General features: G+C 38.8%; 1 protein-coding gene across 1 annotated transcript in view; it reads right to left on the bottom strand.

Moving 5' to 3' along the window:
- The window catches only part of astn2 (astrotactin 2), a 401,766-nt gene that overhangs the window by 212,671 nt on the left and 164,214 nt on the right, over positions 1 to 24,881 (bottom strand). Inside the window, exon 4 of the mRNA XM_074689759.1 lies at positions 20,327 to 20,479. Coding sequence (XP_074545860.1) covers positions 20,327 to 20,479 — 153 coding nt within the window. The remainder of the gene's footprint in view (positions 1 to 20,326; positions 20,480 to 24,881) is intronic.

Genomic DNA, 24,881 nt, shown 5'->3' with positions numbered 1-24,881 from the left:
TTTTGATTTGTTGTTTGAATAAATACAGCACAGCGACACCAGAGTGCTTTGAAAGCATCACTTAGATTCTGGAGACAGCCTTATGGTGTTGCATCCTCAGGTCAGTGGTAATTTCAACACTTCAAATTAGCAGTATTTGACTGGCTTTTGTGATGATGCAGCACCTGTATGCTTCGCTCCAAGGTGGCGGCACAAACTCTATATTGCTGAACGCATGTTCTTTGATACATGGGTTTCGAGGACCTCTATCTTATCAACATGATAAATTGTTTCCTTACGAACCTGCAAAAAAAAAGGTTAAAAAGTATTATGTCCTTCGAGGATCATCATTCCTCAAAAGTTGTTTTGTGGCCCTTTTCAAAACGGCTGCTCTCATGGAATCATCCACACACTTTTTTCAGGAAAGTCATAGCAAATGTACCATAAGTTGCAGTAAGAAAAGTATTTGAACTCTTACCCTTTAAGGAAGTATATATATATATATATATATATATATATATATATATATATATATATATATATATATATATATATATATATATATATATATATATATATAAATTGCATTATTTCAAAATAATATAGCAATATAGCAATACTTTTTGTTAGAAAAATCTGAGTGATCTTGAGAAAGTCTACCTCCCAGTTACGTATGGCTGTTTATAAACATCTCAATAAAAAATAAATAAATAAAATAAATAAAAGAAGGCTTTTAAGGTTTGATTAATATTTGAGCAGTTTGGGGGCTTTTTAAAAAAGTTCAGTGTCTTGCCAAAGACCTTTAGCCTGTAGACTGCAAGACCTGAATTCAAACCCCAAGCTTCCAGTTGAGAGATGACAGTTTCATACGGTAAGTGAATTTCTGACCTGACAGCAATGAAACTAACACATCAACTCGTAGCTCTGGTGTTGTCAGATGCAGTCAAAGTAAGAGGGAGCACAAACACTTGCAATTATGACATTTAGAAAAATAGAAAGTAAGATCGTTACTGAAAACCACAACTCCTTAGAAAGAAAGGAAGGAAGGGAAAATTAGAAGTCACTGGCATTGCCTAAGAATGGAATGATTAATTGGTGTCATAAATATTAAAACAGGAGGTTAGAAAGACAACATTAAAGTGTCTATCCTCTCTAGAGGAAAAACACATCCGTACACATACACACACATGAAAAGTGTGTTTGAAGGATCAAAATGTCCGTGGGGAATCCATAGAAACAGACACTAGTTTTTGTTTTTTTTTTAATTTTTTTTTTTTTTTTTTTTCAATCCCATTCTCAGTAATGAGAATGACTAATAGTTACTGGAAAGCAGGGAGAAGAGATGATGAGTTCAATTTAAATGGTAAAAGCTAATCATCTCCTGTAGGAGGACGCAATACACTCTGGTAAAACTACTGTATGATACTGTACTTTCACACCATGCAGAGAAAAAAAGTAGCTTTCACAAGCAAAGTTTTGGGACTTCTACTTCCTGAGCTGTGTAGTGAGATTAAAAAGGTAAGAAGATTGACTGATATTATAAAAGTATGTAAGGTTACAGGAATGGGAGTAACAGATTGGTTTTTCCAGGGACATAATTGGCTACAGAGCACTCGTCTTGCCTGATACCACCTAATCTGTTAATCTTCTGTGGTTAGAGCATGACAAAATGGAAACAAGCAGAGTAAATTTTGATTCAAGGGTAAAGTTTTTTCCTGAAGAGGTGCCAATCAATATAGTCATAAAAACAAAGTTATTATGCACAGGTTAGATTTATATGCAGAAAATTAACAAGCCAAACAAACAAACACTGAGTATACACAGTGGGTGACTTATCGCCTGAGTGCTTGCCTGGTTGGTAAGCAGTGCCAGAGAGTATGGCAGAGCAAAGAAGGCTGGAATTAATAGTGTATGGATCGTACAATAAATTATAAATGGAGGTTAGCTTCAGAAAAGCAGCCATTGAGTCGAGCTGCCAGGACACACAGTACAGTCTTCAAGAACACTTCAGCTGGATGAAGTGATGTTTGTCTCCGGTTGTTGAAACGCCACTGCCCACTTGAAGGGCAGCTGTCTGGCTCATGTGTGTATAACAAAGTATAAGTCTGTGTTACCTTAAATGGTGCCCTAGTTCAGCTCAGGGAGAGGGGATGACTATTCAAGAAATAAAAGTAACAGAAACTGAAACTTCAGTTGATCAAACCTCTGGTTGGCTTTCACTTTGTTTGTCCAGTATTTTTATTTTCCTTTGTTTTATCTGTGCCATCAATAGTGGGGCAACAAAACTGAAGGCTAGGCTTTTTTCCAATAACAACCTTATCATAGAAAAAAGCAACAAACTGAAGGCAAGAACTCACAACTTTCACAATATTGCAACTGGACTGCAAAGTTGTTCCATGTAGTCTCATCTCAGGTTTCATTGTTGACACTATATATATATATATATATATATATATATATATATATATATATATATATATATATATATACTGTTATGAGTATAGATTTGTACTTAAGTTTCAGTTTCTGTTCTTTACATGTGCTCCTCTCAATTGCTCTTTAGATAGATAGATAGATAGATAGATAGATAGATAGATAGATAGATAGATAGATAGATAGATAGATAGATAGATAGATAGATAGATAGATAGAACTTTGTCTCTTCTGCAGTAAAAACAGAAATTTGTTTTTGACACGACTCCAAATACAAATTTTCACACTCTTACAAACACAATAAATCTTTCTTTGAAAATTGGCAATGCATTGATTTTCATTTTATGTCAATTTGTTCATGTGTGAGAGGAAGTGTGTTCCTAAGACCACCTATGTAATGTGGCTCTTTTTAGTACCATGGCAATTTTTGTGGCTCTTAGTCTCTGACTGGTTGGCCACTCCTGCACTAGAGCCACATAACAGGTAGTAACAGCAACACTGCCCCCATGTTTTGTGGTGGTACTGTTCGGTTTGGCCTGTGTCCGTAAGCCTTATGGAAACGTGCACAAATGAACGCCGCGCATGAACAGAAGGCTTTGACAGTATCTGTATTTAACATTGAGCAAAAATGGGCCATTGCGGTGCATGTAGCTGTGTCAATGACAGTCATATGGTGTATCCGTCACAATTTACAAGTACTGTATGAGTCACTTAACTTATGCAAATGTGTTCATATGACTTCAACAGCTTTCCCAAAAGCCAATGTGACCTCCGTGACTTTTCTAACTGAGTGAGACAAACTACTTTGACTCATGGCTGCCAGACTTAAAGTCAAATGTCTGCCTGAGTTTGCATACCGCAGAGTATGCTTTGTATGCACATTCACCCTGTGTGTGTGCCTGACTACATGTGTCTTTGACAATGTGTTGTGTGAGTAAATTAAGCTGACAGCAACACCCGTCCCCACATGGCTCAGCAACTGGTAATCACATTAAGGCACAGCTGCATTCAGCAGTCAGGCTTTCTGACACCGGCAAGTTAAATATTTTCAACTCAGAGCCAACACAAACTGACATCTACATCTTCATACAAGAGTGAAAGTATGTAAATGTGTCATTTATAATGCACAGGAAGCATCTGAGAAGCTGTATGAGCAGACTTGAGAAGTTGTATTCATGGAGGTGTATGTGTGGAGAATTTGATTAAAAATGTATGCCATTGGATTTGAAACTTAACTGCATCGTCTGATGTGCTGACTTAAAATGTTTAGGTGGGATTTTCTTTTGATGTTGATTTTGGCGACCCCAGCGGAAAAAGCAGAATGTCTCTGATTGTGGTAATCTCTTTGCTTACCCTGTCCTGCGTTTACTCCAAAGTATTCCTCTTTTTAACCGTCAATGTGAGGTTTGGTCAAATATATTACTTCATTTGAATCCAACCAGGTGGCAGCGGCAGCATTACCTATGAACTAATGACGATGTAGCCCCTGGAAGACGTGCCCAACATTTTGGGCTTCTGGTGTAGCTGGCATTTGGTGAATAAAGGACTTCAGGCAAATGCTTCCTTTTCTGTGCATTTCCATTGTTTGTGGTCCAGTTAGCAGCTTGAGCAGCAAGAGTGGAGTTGCTGCTGTTAGATGATTGTCATTGGGTTTGGGATTACATCAAGGTTTGCTATGTTTAACAGCTTTTGCTCATCACACGTGTCTTTGTCATGTCACGTCACAAGCTGTGGCCTAATTCAGGGGGTAGCACCTTTTGAAGGACCAAGCCAAGGACAGAGCAGCCTTTGTAGCCTGTGTTGATCACTCAGTCTGAAATGAGATGAGACAGTCAGGTCTTCAGAGGATTTCCTGTTTGTCACCAGCTGTTCCTATCTTTACCTTCTCTTTACACCAGAACAAGCTAACATAACTAGCATTACATAAGCTAACCTGCTCTTTTTAAGATAATTTGAAGTGTCCAGGCTCCCACTAGTGACATCAATGTATGTTTGGCCACAAAGAATCACCTTACGCTTCTTCATAACAAATAAAAAGTGTCGTCAAATTTTGATCAAAGCCTTTGAAATGGTACCACCTTCTACATGTCTCTGTAGGGTTATTAGTCTTGAACTGGCAGCAACCCCCAGGCTATAAATGGGAAGACTATGGGGAAGCTCTACAAACTTCAGTACTCCAAGATTCCTCTAGAGGCTGGCTGGAAAAACATCAAAGACCATGTTAAACACCAAGCAAAAATATTTGGATTTTTACAGCAACATCAAACATGTTTGCAGCCTGGGAAAAAAGGAAGCAGGAAGACACTGCGGTTGGCCTGAACAGCTATAATTTGTCTATCTACACACACTTTTTATCACCCATTAAGCTGTTTTTGATAAAGCATAGACTTGTATCTTTACCTCATCCTATTTGAAACAAAGCTAGCTTGAGTTCAGCATTCCTACTCCGGTCCTCATCAACACTAGGCTTCAGAAACAAATGGGTGAAGTAACAAACTCTTCTTCCATATACTGTACAGTCTGTTGTCTTGAAATATGCCCTTAAAATGATACAGCCTCTAAAAGTGAGACAAAGCAGCTGCCTGTCTTATCAAAAGATACAACGCCACTTCCCAAGGTCCTTTGCAAACTCAATCTCATGATCAGATGCCTTTAAGTTTTATGCGTCAATGGGCTTAGCTTACTCACACTTATGTTTCCCTCTTTATCTGTACCTGAGCACTGGACTTGCCTGTCGCCTCAAAGTTTCTTGTACCCAGTGTGTCTGCCTGCCTTTCTATCCATCCCTGCCTGTAAATCATCTAAATGACTATAAATTGCACAAGCTCGCCTGTAATTCTCTGTGTTTGGGTCCTGTCAGTTGCAACAGTTTTGAGCTATGGGATAGACTATACGAAACATTTTCCTGGTATTTCAAGCCAAACAAGTGATTGACTGATCAAAACCTGTTTTTTTTTTGTTTTTTTAACTCTAATTGATAATGCAAGTGATTGTTTTTGTACCCCAGAAAGACTTGAGGTAAAGTGTTGTCTTGTTGTGTAGCGAACACAAACACAACAGTGCTGCAGGGGTAGGGATCTGGAAGGAAGGCCTGGGGCGTTACATCTATAGCCATGCTGCACCTGGCAAAGGGATTCAACTTTGTAAACTAGGATAAGAGAGATAAGAGGAAATCCAGGTGGAAGAAACTGTTTTACTTTGTACTTTCTGCCTGCTTTAAATGGTTTTTCTGAAGGCATTGTCAGATGATACCCACAGGTAAGTTACGGTGGTCTACCTCCTGTTGTTTTTGTCTGTTTCTCACTCATTTGTCTCTCAGTCTCTGTCTCCCACTGCTCTGTTTGCCTATCCTGAAGCATCCCAATCAATACTGTTCCACTCTGCTGTTGCACTTTGTATTTTTTAAAGCCCTGCGCACACACAAACACAATCCTATTATACATAAACAGCCTCGGCGTACTGAAAAGTTATTACAGAGGGCATCACAATATAAGCACCACTGACACATTTTACAACCAAAATTTATGAGTCGCTACCTTTTATAAGGGAGAGAGAGGACTTGAAAAGGTGGGAGGCTTAACAAGGCACCACTTGCCTCTTGTGCTCAAGTGAGCCCGCAGTTTATTCACTAACCTCTATATTCTTTTTATTGTATCCCTTCTGCATTGAGAGCAAACCCGCCAATTTGGAGCTAATAAGCAAATGGTGAAGTGTGTGGCGGCCACTTATGGATTTTAGATATGTGATTGCTGGAAAGGCGTGACAGCTTGTTATGGGTAATTACAGATGCTGTGGCCCTGAGCACCTTATTGTATGAGGCTTTCTCACCTTTTTATTAAGCAGCTCTTGTGGTGATAAAGCCTCTGAGGGTGGCGTAGGATAGCAGCTGTCACCAAAAGAGGGGCTCCATGCTGCTACAGCTGTACGAATCATCCTTCCACTAATTAATGGCATTGTTTACTGTTTCAAGATGATTTAACTGTATCTCAACAATGATTTAAGGGAGCAAACTTGAAGGCACCTAATTAGAGTATAACTCTCAGCTTGATTTGACAGTTGGTGGGTGTATGCACTCCCAAATCTCCGGTTTCAAGCTCTTCAGTACTTCCCTTCTATATTTTAAACTGGTAGGAAAGATAGTGATTCTTGCTCTAGTGCAGTCAGGTGATATCTGCCTCATGGGGAGTTAAAAGGTCAGAATAATGTAGCTGCTGTGATGGAAAAATCATGCTGTGGTCTGATAATATAAAACTTAAAAGCAGTCCTAAAATGAAAAGTCAACCACTGCAGGGAGGCTCTTTTCATTTCATTATGGATTTCTCTGAATGGACAGAGGTGAGTCGGTATATATTGCAGGTTATTCTTGTAATAATTCAAATAGATGTCCATGACAATGTCCATGGATGGAAAAAAACATACAAGTTTCACAAAATACTCTATTTGGTTGGTGCCTGACTCAAACAATAATAGGTTTTGAAAATGTGAAACCTCCACAATGACTGCAAATGATGACAGCTTTGTTCTCATACTATATGGGGTGCCACACAGCAAATTTCATACACTAGGGATGAGCTTGAATCTGACTTTGAATCTGGAAAGGCACATATAATATAATAGCTGTGGTTTTATTTCAGTCAGACCTCAATTACAGACATTAAAAAATAAAAATAATAAACTTTAATATGACGGGGATTCTTTTAGTTTGAACTATTTTAAAAAGGCTACTAGATGAAAAGTGAATATTTTCCCATCTCACTTGTTTATTTTCACCTGCTAGAGTAAAAACAATGAACAAATAACTGATTTATTTTTTTTTCAAGCTGAAAAAAAATTCCCTGCAAAAAAAAAAAAAATCAGCAACCAATAAAGCCACCTTTTTTTAAAAAAAATAAATGTCACGCCATCCATGGAGTCTGTCATATTCACTGTCTGTTGACAGTCAACTTTTTGTGTAGCTGCAAACATAGCTACCCTGACGCTGTTCAGAAAGGTGTACTTATTTTCTTCATGGCAAATCCCCAGTTTAAGAAGAGCCCACAAGTTCTCATTAGAATTTAATTTAGGTGAGGAAGGAGGCAATGTCTTTTTTTCTGTCATCTCTAAGGCCTTTACTGGCAAGCCATGCAGTCAAGTATTTTGATATATGTGATGGAGCATTGTCCTGCATAAAAATCCTGGTCTGGGCATTGATTTTAAGCCCATCTGCAACCGGAGGAGGTCCAGCTAGCATGAAGCTAGGACCTAAAATCAGCTTTCATGTCTTGTGATTTGGACCCAGTTTAAGAAGAGGTTAAATTCAAACATGAACTCCTCACAAATGGGACACACACACAGTTACTCCTTCAAGCCAAACTAAAAGAGTTGGTCTGAAAGCAAAAGTGGCAAGCTTTAATTACTCTGTTTACAACATATTTCCTCTACGTGTGTGTGTGTGGGTGTGTGTTTGTGTGTATGTGAGTGTGTTTATAAGTTTCCTCTGGCGTCACCGAGATGAGAGCAGCAGCATCAAGCGGCACATAAAATCTGTAATTTCACCAGCAGAGGACACAGCCAGCAGCCAACTATGCCTTGTTTTGATAGAGGTTAAGGTTATTTGAGCTTCTGCTCTGTATTCATGTCATTGTCATTTATTTTTTCCAGCTGAACCCTTAAATTATTCATGAACTTTATTTCGCTCAATTATTTGTAACAATGAAATCCTCTTACAGTTTTTCTCCCAAACATACCTTACAAAAAAAGATATTCACACCACAAAATAAGTAAGTTGCCACCTGAATATAAACAGCACCGCTACAGGCAGCATCAAAGACAATCCCCTGACTTTTTGACTTAAAAATCAAAGAGTAACATTAGGGCCAAGCAGCGTGTGAACAGATTAGACTCAAAGGCGGGATGTAAAGGACCGTGCAAAATTTGCCATCAGCAGCTTTAACCAGTAAAATTACGGCTGTTTATGTGCCCTGAACATGACCTGCATTCATTATGTGTTCAGCTTTTACACATACAGGCAAATGAGTGGGTGTCATCACAGCAGTGTTGAAATGATGTAATGTTATGAGTAATGTATGGGATGAAGAGTATCTTGAATGTTTATGTACTGCTTAATCCTGTGGCAAATTGCATTGTGCTGCCCAGATTACTTTCTCAAGGAAATATTTAACATGTTTGGTTTAAAACGAAGCAGGCACAATAGGAAGGACCATAGTAAAAGTGGTGTCCATGACATCACCCATTTGTTTCTGACGCAGGGTTTTGAAGCCTATCGTCGGCTCATGCCATACTGAAAATCCTGAACTAAACATTGATACGTTTGAGGTTGAATGAGGCCAAAAGGCCGGTCTTAAGCTGCTGTTAACATGTTTATTTGTGCTGCAATGATAGTCTTTTTTTAATTGGTGTTTATGTAGTTATAAATGCTTCTTTAGCTAACCTCATTTGGACTCCCAAAGAACTGCAGTTTCTTGCAGTTCCACATAGCCAGCATATTTTAGACCATGTTACAGCTGGGTCAAACCCCCAAAGTACCAGCAATTACTTCTCATCAAAATTGAAGCTAGGGACAAAACTCAGATCAAATCGAGCAATAGAAAAGATTTTCTCTTCTGCCCAAAATCCTTAAATGAAGACATGAATGTCAGTATAAACAGCTAAACACCTGAAATTGTGGTTTGTACCTTTACGACACACTTTTTTACTAAATTACTAGAATTCACAGAAATTAGGCTGGATGGTGCTTTTAAAGTCATTAGGGTTCATGTGAATACTGTTTGCATTTGTATGATATAATAGTGGCAGTATAATCAGGCTTTGTAACGGTTATATTAATCAATGACTGGCACTGTTGAACACCAGGCTTGTGATCGTCCGTTATCTGTTATCGTCTATTATCTTTTTTTTTTTTTTTCCGTTGCTAGGCGCTGCCCAAGTAGCTGCCTGTTGCAGCAGCTCTCTCGCCTTTGTCCGTTTCTTGTAGTTTTTTTCGTCTCTTTTTCGTCATCTTTGTTTTTGGAGTGGATCATCACGTTGTATGGTTCATTGTTGGTCACGGACACCAAACTTTTTGTGGCTTCTGCGATATTTTTGACTACTTTTCACCTGTGTTTGTCTGGAGATCCTACATGGCTGCAATGTTAACATGTGAACTCAGCTGTTAGCAGCCTGTAGCATGTCAATGCTAACTAGTGTAGGGCTTGATGATTTCCCCCGAGCTGAAGAGGAGGAGGTGAGGACGACGTGCTGGTTCTCGGGTGTGAGCTGGGAGGTGACGACGTGGACCTGTCCTTCCATCCATCGTTGTTGGGAACGTGGGATCTAGCTCCGAGGGATGGACGAGCTAGCTGTGCTAACCCAGCGGCATCGTGCTGTTCACGGACGTGGCTGACGGAGCTGACATCAGACACCAACGCCACATTGGAGGAGCTTCGCCTGCTGTGAGCAGACAGGATCCAGGAGACAGAGACTGAACAGACTGCTGGGGAGGATCAGTCCTGGACCCTGTAGAGGGGACACTGGCTGGGCTGGAGAGTGGTGGACGAGTGGTGGACGGGATGTTGTCATCTAATTTCTTATGGACCTTTTTGCACTTTCTAGACTCTTTCTTACTTTTGTTTTCTTAAATGCTGCGGTGACTCCTGAATTTCCCCTCGAGGATAAATAAAGCATTTTCTATTCTATTCTATTCTATTATCGGCTGACTTCACTGTATAGGATGCTCTCAAAAACACCATCTCCCAAAAAACCCAAATCTAAACCGATACAACTTGTTTATGTTTTTGGTTAACTGGTAAAAGGAGGTGATTATGTGTGTAGTTATGCAAAATGGAGCGCCAACAGTCTTCCTCACCATGTTGAGATAACTGTTTGAATGCAGGTAGGCTACAACTCAAACTTAATCTCCAAAGTCAACATTTCCAAGCGGCCATGACGTTATGCCAACATACAGGACACTAACTCAGCCAAATCTTCTTATAATGCTAATGTGTTTATACATAAAATCCCTTGTCTGTGCTGTGTGCCTTCCAAACAAAGCTGCAGAGCTTGACATAATATCCATGATGACAGACAGAAGGACAGTAGAGTCTGCAAAGAGAAAAGGGGATAAAACAAGCAACTTTAAATGCCACCTCCTTCAACTCTGCCCAGCCAGCCAAACTTTATGAGAATGACTTTTCAAAATGAGAACCAAAGGATCACTTTAACAGCTGCTCCTGAAGCTGGTCTCAGCCAGGGAGAAGTGGCAGAGCTGACTATGAGACAGACAGGGGATAAACTGAGGACAGAGTATGGCTGTTTGCTCTCCGTGTCCTCAATGTGTCAACACTACAGCATTCTCAACCCTGTGTCACACTTCTCTGAATAAACTTATAAATATTTTCCACATTATTAAAAGAGCTGAATTACTGCACTCTCCAGTTCTGTTGAGCTTTGGCTGCCTTCCTAAGAAAGACTTCTTAAATAAAACAGACAACCTCTTCTCACAGGCTACTGACTTCTTTCTCTGTTCAATATCCAGCGGGCATGTTCATGCTCTTTTGGTCTGCACTGCCCAGGTTCCACTTGGTTGAATAACCCCTATTAAGCGGCGTCAAGTTCCCTTGTGTGCAAATTGCAGGAAATCATGTGAATAAAGTTGTGGCAGGGATTTGAAACTAGGATAAAGTGACTTCAATAAGTAGAAAAACTAGAGCAAACATCATTTTCTGAGATTGTGAAATAATTCACAGAGTGAGACCAAAATATTTAAAGAGGGGGTATTATAATTTCCCATTCTTGAAAAATGTATGCAGTAACAATGCTAGATGTCAATACAAAACGAGCAGATTTTCAAACGGCTACATTTTTATATGTTGTAGAAACCCCTGAATCTGTAAACGGTTTAAAATGATTCATACCAGAACTAGCACAAAGACTTGCTGAAATAACGATGTAATTGCAAGGCTTTCTGTTTTTTTCTGTTTTTTTTATTGGAGGAGGAGGGCCTCAAACACCAAGGTCTCTTCATAGCTCTGCCCCTGACAGGCCCCTAAAAAGGCCAATCAAGGGGAAGGCAGTTTGTGGAATAGGAAGCCTTAAAGAGCCTTGAATGAAGCCTGAGACGGAGACTGAAATAAGGGTTTACTAATACACCAGTGTGATTTTTTTTCTTTTTGTTTGTTTGTCTTTTTTTGTTTGTTTTAAAGATGTCAATCATATGAATCTACTACGGGGGTACTGGAGGGGCAATATAAAAGCAAAATACTTTCTCTTTAACAGTTAGACTTGACATAGTCTAACTGTTATTGAAAACACATTGACTTTTCTTATCAGGGTAAAATATCTGCTCGTACACATGTATTTTTTTATATAAAACATCAAGACATACCTAATTTAAGAATATTAATTTTTTGCTGTTTCAAAAGAGAACTGCACTTTTTTAATAAAAAAAAACCATCTTGTAATTAATCCAGGGCTATCTTTATGTAATAACTATGTAATAATTATGTAATAACTATGTAAAAGCCAACCTGGGGGCCACAATAGAAACAGATGATTAATTAAGGGAAGAGAAAACTTGGTCAGATGGACCAGCAGATACCCGTGTGATCCCTCCCTGTGTCTCCAGTTCAGTCACACACTAAACACATACAGAACAGAGTCACACACTGCTCAGACCTGGCACTAGATCAGCTGTATGGCACATTGTGGAGAAGCCCCTGGGCTGCAGTCCCACAGCTGTAATCGTTGTTTTTTTGTCTGCAGCGAAGATTGAAGAGTGCTGAAAGTGAAGCCAAGCACAGCACCATAGATCACTCACACACACACACACACACACACACACACACACACACACACACACACACACACACACACACACACACACACACACACACACACACACACACACACACACACACACACAACATAGAGCACAACTGCTTTCATGTGCTACTTCAAAGCATCAATTAAACAGGAGAAGAGCTGGATAATAACCATAAGGTTATCCTCATCGTAATGAGCCAAAGTATTGGTTGTGACACATCAAAACAGCAGCACAGCTTCTAGCCAGCTCATGGAAATACATCCCCACCACAGCAGGGAGCAGCATGCATGCCAATAAGGGAGGAACTTTTTCAGGACATATCTTAATGTAATGTGACAAAACTGAAATGACTTCAAAGTTCTGCAGGAATGCTGCCCACAAGAGAACAGTCATGGAACATTTTGTTCCCAAAGTTTTACAAAGATGTCACTTTTTAGCGCTCTATGTTTATCAGTGTATGATTTTGATGATATATTGTAAGAGAAAACAACGTTTTATGCTTGTTTAAGACACATGAATTTAAGCTGGATGTTTGCACATGAGCATGTGCATGGGTGGATTATAGATACTCAGGCCTCCTCCCACAGTCCAAAACAACATCCTAAAAAGGTTGAATGGGGACATTTCATTGCTCTTTGGTTGAGTGTGTGAATGGTTCTGTGTCTGCCCAGGTTTACGTATGCCCAACGAAGCCCCCCCCCCCCTTGCAACAATGAATTCTACCAGATCTGTGTCAAGCCAAGAGAGCCACTGTAGCATCACACAGAACTGTGGCTCTCTTGGTTTAACAACTATCCTTAACGTTCATCCTCTTTTAACCCAATATCTCTGATGCACCTCTGTCAGCTTCTGGTGTTTAAGTTGAAGGAGTGACCCTGAGAACTGGCAACTTGAGCTGACGTGTCATTTACAAAAGCCACTGAAATACTGAAGTACTGGGGAATGCATTCCAGTTTAGAGTTGATACAAATATCCAAATATCCTTGTCAGGTTAAATGATTATCCTAAACAATTTTTTGTGAGATGCATCTCTCTGAGTCATTGGCTTTGTTGAGGTGAAGCGTAGACCTATTACTCCACGTTTGCACTTTACCCTCTGACCCATCAGCCCTCCTGTAAAGATGAATGGACCTAAGAAAAGGAAAGTGGACAAAACAAAACTCATTGAAACACATGGTAGTGCGCACATGCACTCAGATAAGATGGAGTGGATCGTCAGTGATCTGTTACTTATTAAAAAAAAAAAGCTCAGGAACATGTCTGTATAAACCTTCAATGTGAGTTACTTGTCTAATTTTTGTATAGAGAGTTCACATTTAATATCAAAATATTACACAAACAATTTTGACACAATCTTTTATTATTTTTTTGTTTTTACATTTTTAAAACCAGGACAGAAAAAAACATGTTTTTCTGTAATTCCGTTTTGGTTTTAAAACAAAAAAAACAAGTCCATTTTTTCTTTTTTTTTTTTTTAATTTTGTTTTGAAACAGAAAAATGAAAGAACGAACCATACACGGATTAAAAATCCCATTATAACTCCATTCTCTCATATTCTAATTTTGATTTCAAAACAAAATCAAAACAGCGAAAAATGGACCGCTATTTGTTTTCTGATTTTTGATTTGATTTGATTTTGAAAACAAAAAATTTTCCAATTTTGGATTCTAAAACGGTTATGGAATGAATGAATGATACCCTGATAGTTACCAAAGCACTCCATCCATCTGCTCCTGGTCCGGACCCTTTGTCAAATGTTAGAACCCATTGTGGCCCACGAATCAAAAAGTTTGCCCACCCCTGCCCTAAAACATGGCTTGATTTCTGCCGATAATCAGACAGCACAAGATGAATCTCCACCATGCTAACAGGCTAACTGTAGTGTCCAACATGCTGGTCCACTTCGGTGTCATATCTGTTGCATGACTTTTGTTTTTGTTTTACTGCCCTCTATGGTTTATCTACAGTAACTGGTTTAGTCCAGTAACTTTTATTTTTTCTTCATTCATCACTGGCATGATTTGCACCACATTCATGGGACTTGCGCCTGAAATACACACACTTCCCACACTTCCCACCCCACTGATAAGTCTCTCATCATCCATGTTGGGCTGTAAGATCTCAAATATGTTGACTCCTGGACTGGCTCCGCTCATTATGTCCCTTGATCATCATAGTTAAGCTAAATACAAACTGATTTTGACACATTAGTTTTAATTTCGAAAGTCACTGGGTGTTTTCAGGTAGTTTCCAGTCACAACTTCCTGTCCTGCTCCATCTTCCCTATGCTGAGTTTGTGCGTCATAGCTCCGGGTCTGTCAAAAATAGGATGGCTGTGTATCACCTGTCACATGACGGACCAGCCGCTAAAGTTGATACATTGGTTTGAATGAAACTGTTTGGATCCGTTTGCTGTAACAAAACTGAGACTCACTGCAGACACATTTGGTGTATTTTAGCTGTTAGGGCCATTGGCCAGCAGTGCCATTTTGTTCTTTGATGAGTAGTTCCTGTTACTTATCAAAAAAACACCTCAAGATTTGAATTTTTGTCACCAGGAGGTTTCAGGTTCTAGTTATGTGAGAGAAAATTCTTGCATATCTTGCAAACTCCAGGCTTGGCTGTAGCTCGACAGGATGTCACCAGCAAAAAGCCTGTTAATACCCACAGCACTCTTTGATGTGTACAGTACATTGAGCAGCGCTGTAGCACCAAGCATAATGTGCATGCTGAGTGTGAAGGGAGCAACATTACAGGAGAGTCCTTCACTTATACTCGACTCGTCTTAGCGTTGATCATAGGCCAGGGGAGGGAGGGGACTACATCATCAGATGATCAACACACCCTGCCACTCCTGGGACTGGTTACAGACATACTGTAGCTCAAATCAAAGCAGTGAAGAAGACATTTTGAAAAGTGTAGGATAAATCTCTACCCCTGCCCAAACTTCAGAGGGGGAAAGGGACACTAACAGCAGCTTACAGCATGTCAATTCCACATCATTAGATCCAGAGCTCGCAGAGCTGGATAGAAAAAGGCATGTCTGGGGGCTTGGAGGAGAACAAAAGAAAGGGCTTCTGTGTGCATCTTACTTTAATGGACCACTCCTCACAGATCAAAACATAAAAACCAACCTCTCTCTCCAGACTTCACATGGCACGGCTAAACAGCTGACTCAAGCACTTTGATAGCAGAGTCTAACAACTTCTCTCAGGGAAGAAAGAGATCTTTAATTGGGCAGTTCAGTCACAATGCAGTATCGGGTCCTGTTAACATGAGTCTTTTCATGTGCCTCTTAGCCAGATCAAATTCAAATGAGGATTTGCATGCTGTCAATTTGATTCCAAGGAGCTAAATGAGGCAGATATGATCAAGTCTTGGAATCAGAATGCAAATCTAGGAGGAATGAACTTGATGGTTTAAATAATGCCTCGAAGGGCGGTTTCAACCCTGCCTTAAAAAGAAAGATCAATTAGCATTAGCCTTTCCGATAGCCTCCTGTTTGTTTAAGACTTCAGTTCTTTATTTCTAATCTTTCTGGCAGCGTTTGCATTGGCTTCAACTTGGATTTCCTAGTAATCAGAAAGCCATCCTTCTGCCTTAGACAGAGGAAGATGCCAGGTCTTAAAGGGGTAACTGACATCTGGTTGGGAGTCATGGGTTGCGATACAGGATTGCAGGGCAGGCAGAAATCCAACCTCCTTAATTATTACTTGAAATTGCATAATCCTATATCCAATAAATTATTCATGTTGATGGCAATTTTACACCTGGCGAGCATCCTGATCACCCTTTGTGAAATATCCTCCAAATCAGGTTCCAGGACTGGCTGCCAAGATGGGGGAATTGGAGAGCCAAGGGAGTTACTCTGCAATATCAGTGCATGGGCCAACACTTTCACAGAGTCCAGCTCTTAGATGATTCCTACAAGAATGTGGGGCAATGCATGCTGACAAGGAAGTGAGGAATGTTGATATAAAGCAGTTAAGTTTAAATATGCAAGTTTGTGGATGGCAGGGCAGGAGTAGATGAAGAGCTGCAGAGTTTAGCTGAGGAGACGTAAATGCTACTGTAGTTCTCCAGCTGAGCAGACAGTCAGAAGTGACTTCTCTTGAATGTAAATAAGGACCAAGTGAAAGCAGCATGGTTTTCAAATGACAATCTGTTTTTCTGCCCGGCAATCAAGCACAGGAAATATGTAGTTACATGTATTACAAGATCCTCCATTTGCACTTGTTGACACACCAACGCAGAACTCCAATCCAGACATCCGTCAGGCTCACGGATTCGTCATTACTGGAGTGTTCAACATTCTCTAAGGCTACAAAAAAATTCACATGTAGTGTATCCTCTTGGTTTTGTGTGCTTCTAGATATAGACCCCCCACAGTGCCTGCTGTTACTCTTCCAGGTAAGTGATAGCCAAATGTCTTTGTACTGAAATGATTCGACACCTTTGCACATCTGTTTCCCTTTTAACACACATCAGGAAAAATAAAACAAGAAATTTAACACACTCACAACGTCATTGAGAGCTGGGGAATGGAACTCCATGAGGAGGGAACCAGAACCTTTTTTCTCTTTTTTTGTTCAGGTTATTTCTTGAGCTTTTCATGCCTTAAAAGATAGAGGAGATGACAGTGGATAGGGTAGGAGAGGGGGCTCGGCACCCTTTGGCGGCCTGGTGCTTTTTGACCACAGGAACTAGAATGAAAATTTAGTTCTGGGGAGAAAAATTAAGGATGTTTTGAGACTAGAACTTTTGTTTAAGTGTTTTTTCAACCACAGAAACTTTGAGACCAGCTGCAGGAACTTTCCACAAACCTTGAGACTTTCTAAGGGACTACTTGCTTTTCAACCACAGGTATAATAAACTCACCCCTGAAAATGGCCCAGGTGGTAGTATTTCCCCAAGGTCTGAGAACAAAAACCTGGCTGAGACTTGGACTTAGAGTTGAATGTTATCAATCATCCACCACCTGAAATGTTTTCATTGGACCTGCCATGTTTGAAAGACTTCAAAAGCATGTTATTGAGTTCATAACTTCTAAATCTCAAGCTGCAGAGCAGAATGAAATGACGCAAGCCCTTAACTCAACTTTTAAACAAAACAACAACAGGAGTTCAAGACAGTTTACAACAATAAATTGTTTGATAAAATCTAGGTATGGGTAAATACCGGTACCATTTAATGGACCAACATCAGGCTTATTTCAAGGCATCAGTACTCCTGAAGGATGCCAACAACAGCAGACGATTATCAAGGCAAAAAAAAAAAAGAAAAAAAATCTTACATCAAGTAAGTCCTCCTTGCCAGTAGCTGGCGCTACATCATTGTGACAGGTCCTGTTCAGACAACATGAATGAACCGGAGAAAACTGTTTTATTTTGCACTTCAGTTCATTAAAAAAATATTACTAAAACTCTGACATTTGTTAGTATTATCCCCCCCAGAATCAGAAGTACTAGTCGTATTGGTACTCAGTATTGGTGAGTACTGAAGAGGGAGAACTGTTATTTGTCTGAAAAACAAATGGCATTGAACATCCCTGCTAAAATTGCTACCCAACTAGCTGAGCTCAAAGAACAGAAAAAGTTTCATGAAAAAGAAATATTGGGCTATAGTTTGTTTGTGAGACACGTTCCATTAACATTTTTAAGGAAGGACAAGTAGCAATAAATTGAACCCATCAAATCTCAGGGCACATCTCAACAACAGTTCCAAAAAAACACTTTAAAGTAATGATAAAACTACATTTGGATGGAATCAGCTGGATTTTTTTGCAAAACGTTAATATACACCTTGATGTGAAAAAATCAAACAATGTTTGAAAACTAAAGCCTAATAACTTATTATTAATAACACTGAAATTTCACAATGACCATTTCAAAGAAAGCTAGAAGAGTTGTGACAGCATAACGAACGGGCTTTCTGTGGCTGCTTTCTGTATCATGGAGTAGGTTGTACTACAGTTTCCCTCAGAGATATTGCATTTATGTAGATGGGCAACACATAATGTCACAGTGTCACGACCCTCTGACCTTTGGCTGCTAATATTTCACTAGTTTATTTTTAATCCAAGTTAAAGTGTGTTTCAAATTTGAAAATATCCCTGCCAGTTATTCTTATCATTATATATTTCAGTATAACTGAATAACTTCTTGAATTGTGTCTGACCCTTTGACCCATCATTAAGTTGCAGTAATGGACAACAGTGTCGAACCATTGATACCCGTTCACCTTCAGTGACTGGCTACCAAAAGGAACTCATAACCATTCATCTCCTAATGTCCTTCATAGAGCTGTGAGAAACTCAGCTCAATGTGGATTTAATTTCATTTGAATTATTTGCACAGAGAGTTGACCAGAGATAACCTTTTTTAAATTACAGCGTTACAGCCTTGAAAGCAAATACGACAAGCTGAAGTGTTCTACAAAACCAAGAATACAATCTTTCTCACCAGTGAATATGTGACTGGAAAGATTTAATATCCTGAGATAAAAAATAATGCATAAAATTTGAATCGTATTTTCTGTTTTATTTGACACCATTGGGGTGATAGTGGGGAAAAAAAAACTTTTAATAAAGGATTCAGCCAAGGGTAAGTGAACCCATTATAAGTCAGTGTCCCACTGGTCATAACGGTTTGACCATTGACACATATTAAGCGTTATAACATAACTGATTATAAATACTGGTAACATGCCTGGTAAAATGAGCTCTAATAAGTTGCTCCAAGGAAACTTTTTGAAGTGGGAAATTGCACTCCAAATTAATCTTTATAGAAAGTGAAGGCCACCAAGGTAATCTGACAGCAGCAAGTAAACACTTGATCGCAAAGGTTAGGGTTAAATGGCAAGGCCAGTTTAAAGCGAGAACAAATCTACATTCCTCAAAGATGTTGGGCTTAAGTAATACTTGACCTTTTTTAATGCAATGTTTCAAGAAAGATAAAGTCTAATCATATTGATATAAAGTAAGTTAGAAGTATTGGTGTATGATATTCATGGATAATGTGAAAGTATATGTTGCACTTGCAGATTGTTTCAAGTTAAAGCTGCTGTGTCTGTGTGTGTATATCTATCTATCTATCTATCTATCTATCTATCTATCTATCTATCTATCTATCTATATATATATATATATATATATATATATATATATATATATATATATATATATATATATATATTTATTTATATATATATATATATATATATATATATATATATATATATATATATATATATATATATATATATATATATATATATATATATATATATATATATGACATTCAAAATGTACTGATATTATTGTAATAAGACTAATACTTTTTAAATATTTACTTTAAATGAATGAAATTGCTGGCAGGGGGTAGGTGTTTTTTTTTTTTTTTTTTTTTTTTTTCAATTTATAATTTTCCAAAGATTTACAGTAAGTAGTGAAACAAAAGAACAAAATCAAAAGACAGAAAAAATGTACTGCTTGGTTTAGAGAAGTCACAAAAATAACATAGAAACATTCACTCAACTGTATTTACAGAAGAGTATAATGGACATGTTTTTCCCATATGAATTAGTTTTAAAACTATTATTATATTCAATAGCTCACACTTGACTTGAATTGTATGATCAAATAACATTTTACTAAAATTTCTGAAATTTCTCCAAGGCGGTAAGGTTTCCTAGTGTAACAAAGTCAGCTGGAGGTCTTGGATAAAAATCTCTCAGTGGAATTTTCTTGTACTTGCTGTAATATCTTTTTTGCAACCAAAAAAAGGTAAGAAAAAAAAAATAAAACAAAGCAGAGCAGAGGTATACAGCTGGAGTTTAACAACTGTGTGCTGAAGAGGAAAATAGCTCAGAATATAAAAAAAGGAAACTTAAATTTGGATTTCATCACAATCAAATAGGATGACGCCTGCCCCATTGTGCTGGCACCTCTGCATTAAATCTTCTCTTTAGAGTTCATAGAAAGACATGAGTGTAAATTTTAGACAGTTTCGTCACTAGCCAGAAATGAATCACAGGAGCTTTAAAGTAGCATGCCTGCAGGGTCTTTAACATCCAGTCAACAGAGCTGTTAACATTTAACAGGCTTTTTGTCCTACCTCTGGTGTGGCTTGGCACCCTCCGGCGGCCTGTCGATGAGCTGTGCATGGCGTGCTGGTAGTGAGACATGTCTGTCAGCGTGTTGGGAACACGGAAACTGTCCTGGAACCTCTGCATCAAATCTTCTACCGACTCAGAGTTGGGGTCGATGGCTGTGAAAAAGAGATCCAAAGTGAAAATGGCAGGCTTGTCCAAAGGCTTTAAAGAGGAAATTACTTTGCGAGCAGTGACAGACACACAAGATAATTTAACATATATGAGCAGTTGCGAAGGGAAACACCCAAAAGAAAGCTTCTTTTTTTTTCTTGGAAGCTAAAAGATGAGAGAACGATATGCATCATGAGCCTCTTGGCTGTCCCATTTAGACACACTATAAAAAAGCAGCACAGTATTATTTCTGCTCTTCCATTTTTTCAGCTCTTTAAATGATTCCATCAATTCAATATTGCCTCATCTCTACAGGGATTGTGCCAACGCTTCCTCTGATGGCTCAGTTTCACTCTTCCTGATGAATGACTCCAAAACAAATGGCTGTGTGGAGAGAGGCGGTGAGCTGAGTGAGAAGTTTCTGCCTTTTTTCTTAGGATGGAAAAACCACAAATAGAAAGGACATGAAATTCTTGCAAGGACATGAAATTCTTAGGCTTATCTTAGACATGTTCTAGTTCAATTATGCCAACAAAGACACCAATTATGGATAGAGATATTCTCTAGTTTTTATGTCTGGCAAATTCACAAAGGGTAAAAAATGTGCATCCTTTTAAGATAAAGTTCTTCTGCTACATATGTATCTACAGCCTCTTTATAGTCCTCTGATTCAGATTATCAAGTGTTAATTGAATTACAGTGAACTTCTTAAAAAAATGATGTTTTTTCAAATTAAAAGCCTAATGAGGGGCTCATTCAGAAACAAGTTCCAGACACATGGCACTGGTCAAGGTCCAGTAAAGAAGGGGTACTTTGGCTGTTTTCCAAACCACTGACTACATACTATGTGTGAATGTTGTATGTAATAGATACTGCCCACTGTTCACTGCTTTTGCATGTTGTTTGTTTGCAGGTAGGGGAGACTGGAGTCAGTTGCAACACTTTTTACATTACTCTCAGTTAGTCAGAGAATATTTGGACTAGTCTCACCAAATCTTTACATATTAAACCTACATCTGTCTGCTAAATGCCCATACCATTTAAAGATGGCTACATATAACATATTAATCACAATATTCATTTGAATAGAGGAATTCAGACGTTGCAACTGACCCCAAACCTGGGGACAGTTGCAACACAGATCAGGGACAGTTGCAACATATATAAAAAAAAAAAAAAAAAACCCATTAATTTTTCACTAATCATCAGTGTTTTGTCTAAATAGGACAAATACTAATGTTATGACCCAGAGTGGGCTCAAATTCAAATGTATTTTCTGTACAGCTTTAAGGTATTTAATTAGTTTTTTTGTTTTGTTTTAAAAAAATGGCCTACCTTGAGTCAATGTGCGGATGTTACTGAAGCTATAAAAACTCAATATTGCATTTTGGGAGAAAAATAATTGAATAATTTCTTCTTCTTCTTCTTCTTTTTTTTATTTTTATTTTTTATTTTTTACAAATTCTCTATTTAGATGATTCATTCACTATATGACAAGTTTATATGACACATACAACATACAACAATAACTAATGGCTCATTTTTGCTTAACAAGTTATTTGGGAAATTATTCTGTTTATCATTAGTGTTAGTTTCTCCATATGATTGCCTGCTCTGTTCATCATGAGCAATAAAATATATTAATTTTGCCTATTTTGAACTAAAAATCTTTAAAAATATGGTTGTGTGGTCTCCTCTAATATGACTAACCTGATAGCATGGGGACAGTTGCAACAGTTGCAACTGTCCCCATGGTACCAGTCATGACAAAACACCATGTGCTCGCTAGCCACATTGACATTGACACATGCTCACCATGTCATTTAATAGTCAACAAACAATGATTCAAACTAGAGAGGTTTGGATTCATTCATACATAAGGTCAGGACAGTATGACAAAAAAACAGCTCATGAAAAAAAGCTACTTTCATGCCTCCAAAACAACTTTACTTGATAGAAGCAGGACCAGATGCTCAATATGGCCTCTCTCCTCTTGGAGGGTAGAGGGTCTAACTGAGCATGTGCAGTGTGAGTGTCATCACTCCAGCATGTTTCTGATTGGAGAAATAAGGCTTGTTGCAACTGTCCCTTGTTGCAACTGTCCCCAGTCTCCCCTACTTTTGTTTGCATCAGTGGCGGGTCTGGGCCACCATACTTTCCTGCACTAATTGAGCAAGGACAGGTCAGTAAATAGAGTGGATAGAGGAAAGTGATGGGGGAAAGGCTAGATTTAAATCTGGGCCAATAGCTAGAAGGCTAACTTACTGGTGGGTGACCAAACCACCAAATTTGTGCCCTTTAAATTCTAATTCATACAAAAAAGATTTTGCCATTCAGGTTAAAATAAAGAAAGAAAAAAAAAGAAGTAACATGTTTACATGTTTACATGCTAATACATGTTAAGTATTGCAGAATAAAGATATCTACACACATTTTGTCTCCTATAGAGCCTGACTGAGGATTAAGAAATGGTTTGTCGGCACTCTGTGGTATCTTATCTGCAACCGCTTGAAAATCCGAAAGCAGCTCTGTCCCCAAACTTACAGCAGCAAAGCCATCTCCAAAAGAAGGGGGCCATTTATCACCCTAACCACCACCACCCCCACCTATCACCAACATCTTTTGATCTGTCAGTCTGGCTTGGAGGTGTACTCTTTCCATGAATAATGGTGATGTGTTGCTCCCAGTGGAAGCCTCATCATGCATGCCGATGAGCCTGCACGAGCCGGGGAGGAGGAACATGAGGAAGATGGGGGTGAGAGTGAAGAGGCTGAGGCAGTTGTATTGTTTGTGAGATTAGAAATGGAAAACTAACAGCAACAGAAGCATTGGGTGAGTTGTGAACAAATATCATCCTTTCAATAACACATATTTGTCTTGATAAATTCATAGATGCACTCAGCTCCCTCCTCTACGGGCGATGTTCTGTGGAGCAGGGGATTGCTGTTGGTTTGTGTATGGTAATAGGCTCCCGTAACCAGATGCAGAAGATGATGCAAAGTGGCCTTGACCTTATTCAAGGGACAGCTGTTGGCAATCCTGTTCTGTGTAATGACAATGAGGAAACCTTGAACCCTCAGGTAACAGATACTTTCTGAAGTTCGCTAAGTTTTCGTTCCACTTTACAAGGTGAACAAAAGACCTTGGTCCTTGAATAAACCTTGAGTCAAAGAAAAGACACCTCATTTCCTTTTCTTTGTTGAAACATCTCAGAACTCTTTCAAAGTTAAATAAAAGAAAAGGAAATGCAAAACGTATTCGTTTTGATACTAGGAAGCTCTTCTTTTGGGATTAAGACAAGTATTTCATCCACATCGACTCTTAAAAAGCAGTTTTGTTCATAATCTATAGTTTCTGATTCCATTACATCTCTACCTTTTATGAGCTGTTGACTAGAACACAGCCACTCTCAAGACGCCTGGTTTCAAATTATGTCTCATTCAGTATTGACAAAAGGAGTAAAATATGTTCACAAGTGTTTGATTTTTTTTATCTGTTCTTCTCCATAACCAGAGTGCTGGATACGTTCTTTCTGTGAGTATTTCTATCATAACACTGTATGAAATTTTAAATCTGTGTGTTGTAATTGATCTAAGATGTCCAGAAGGCAGTTAAATGCTTCAGAGTCAAGTACGCTGAAGCATGGTTTATTGAATAAGTCAGTAACAACTTTGTGTAAAACCCTATGGTACTAAATCCATTCTGTGTACTATGAGTGAAAAATCAGCTTTTGTTTGGTGTGCTATCTACTATGTGAGTAAAAAGTCATTTTTGCAGGCTGGTGGGTCGACAGCTGAAACGACTGCACCACAACTGCACCACAACTTTAGACACAGCACACCAATCACAGCACTTTATTCAGAAATGGGATGGGTACCATAAGATCACAAGACGAGAGTGCTGTTTTAGCCTTTACCAGGAAATACCTTGAATTTCTGTATTTAATGAGTTCTTTATAAAGGTCATAGACTGTATAAAACATGGACGTAGTCTTGCCGACGTCAAACCGAAGATGAAGAACGATGGCTATAGCGGCCATATTGGTAGTGGCAAGGGCTTCGCCTACAGCCATACGACGCCTGTCAGTCACGTGGCCCTCAGCTGTGCCTTTTATTGGGGGTTGCGATCTATGCTCTGAACGGCCGAGTCAGAAAAAAATTCACCCCCTGTACAGTGGGTGCTGGTAGTAAAATTAGCGATTCAGACAGGAGACGTTTTTTTGAACCAGGCTGTAAAAAGGTTTATTTCTGCTTTGAAAATGGCTTGTTTTGGCTTGGTGTGTGTGCGACTTCTGTTACTTCCGGGGCCAGCCTCAAGTGAACACTCGAGAAACAGCAAATTTTAGTACTTCTGCATTGTCTCATATCCTTAGACCAGAGGTTACCGCTTGATAAAGATATTAAATTT

This window comes from Halichoeres trimaculatus, unplaced genomic scaffold (genome assembly GCF_033239565.1).
Source record: "Halichoeres trimaculatus isolate MK-OKI-2021-1 unplaced genomic scaffold, fHalTri1.1 fHalTri1_scaffold_16, whole genome shotgun sequence".
Taxonomy (NCBI): Eukaryota; Metazoa; Chordata; class Actinopteri; order Labriformes; family Labridae; genus Halichoeres; species Halichoeres trimaculatus.
The sequence above is the reverse complement of the archived record's forward strand: the minus strand, read 5'-3'. Positions and strand labels throughout refer to the sequence as shown.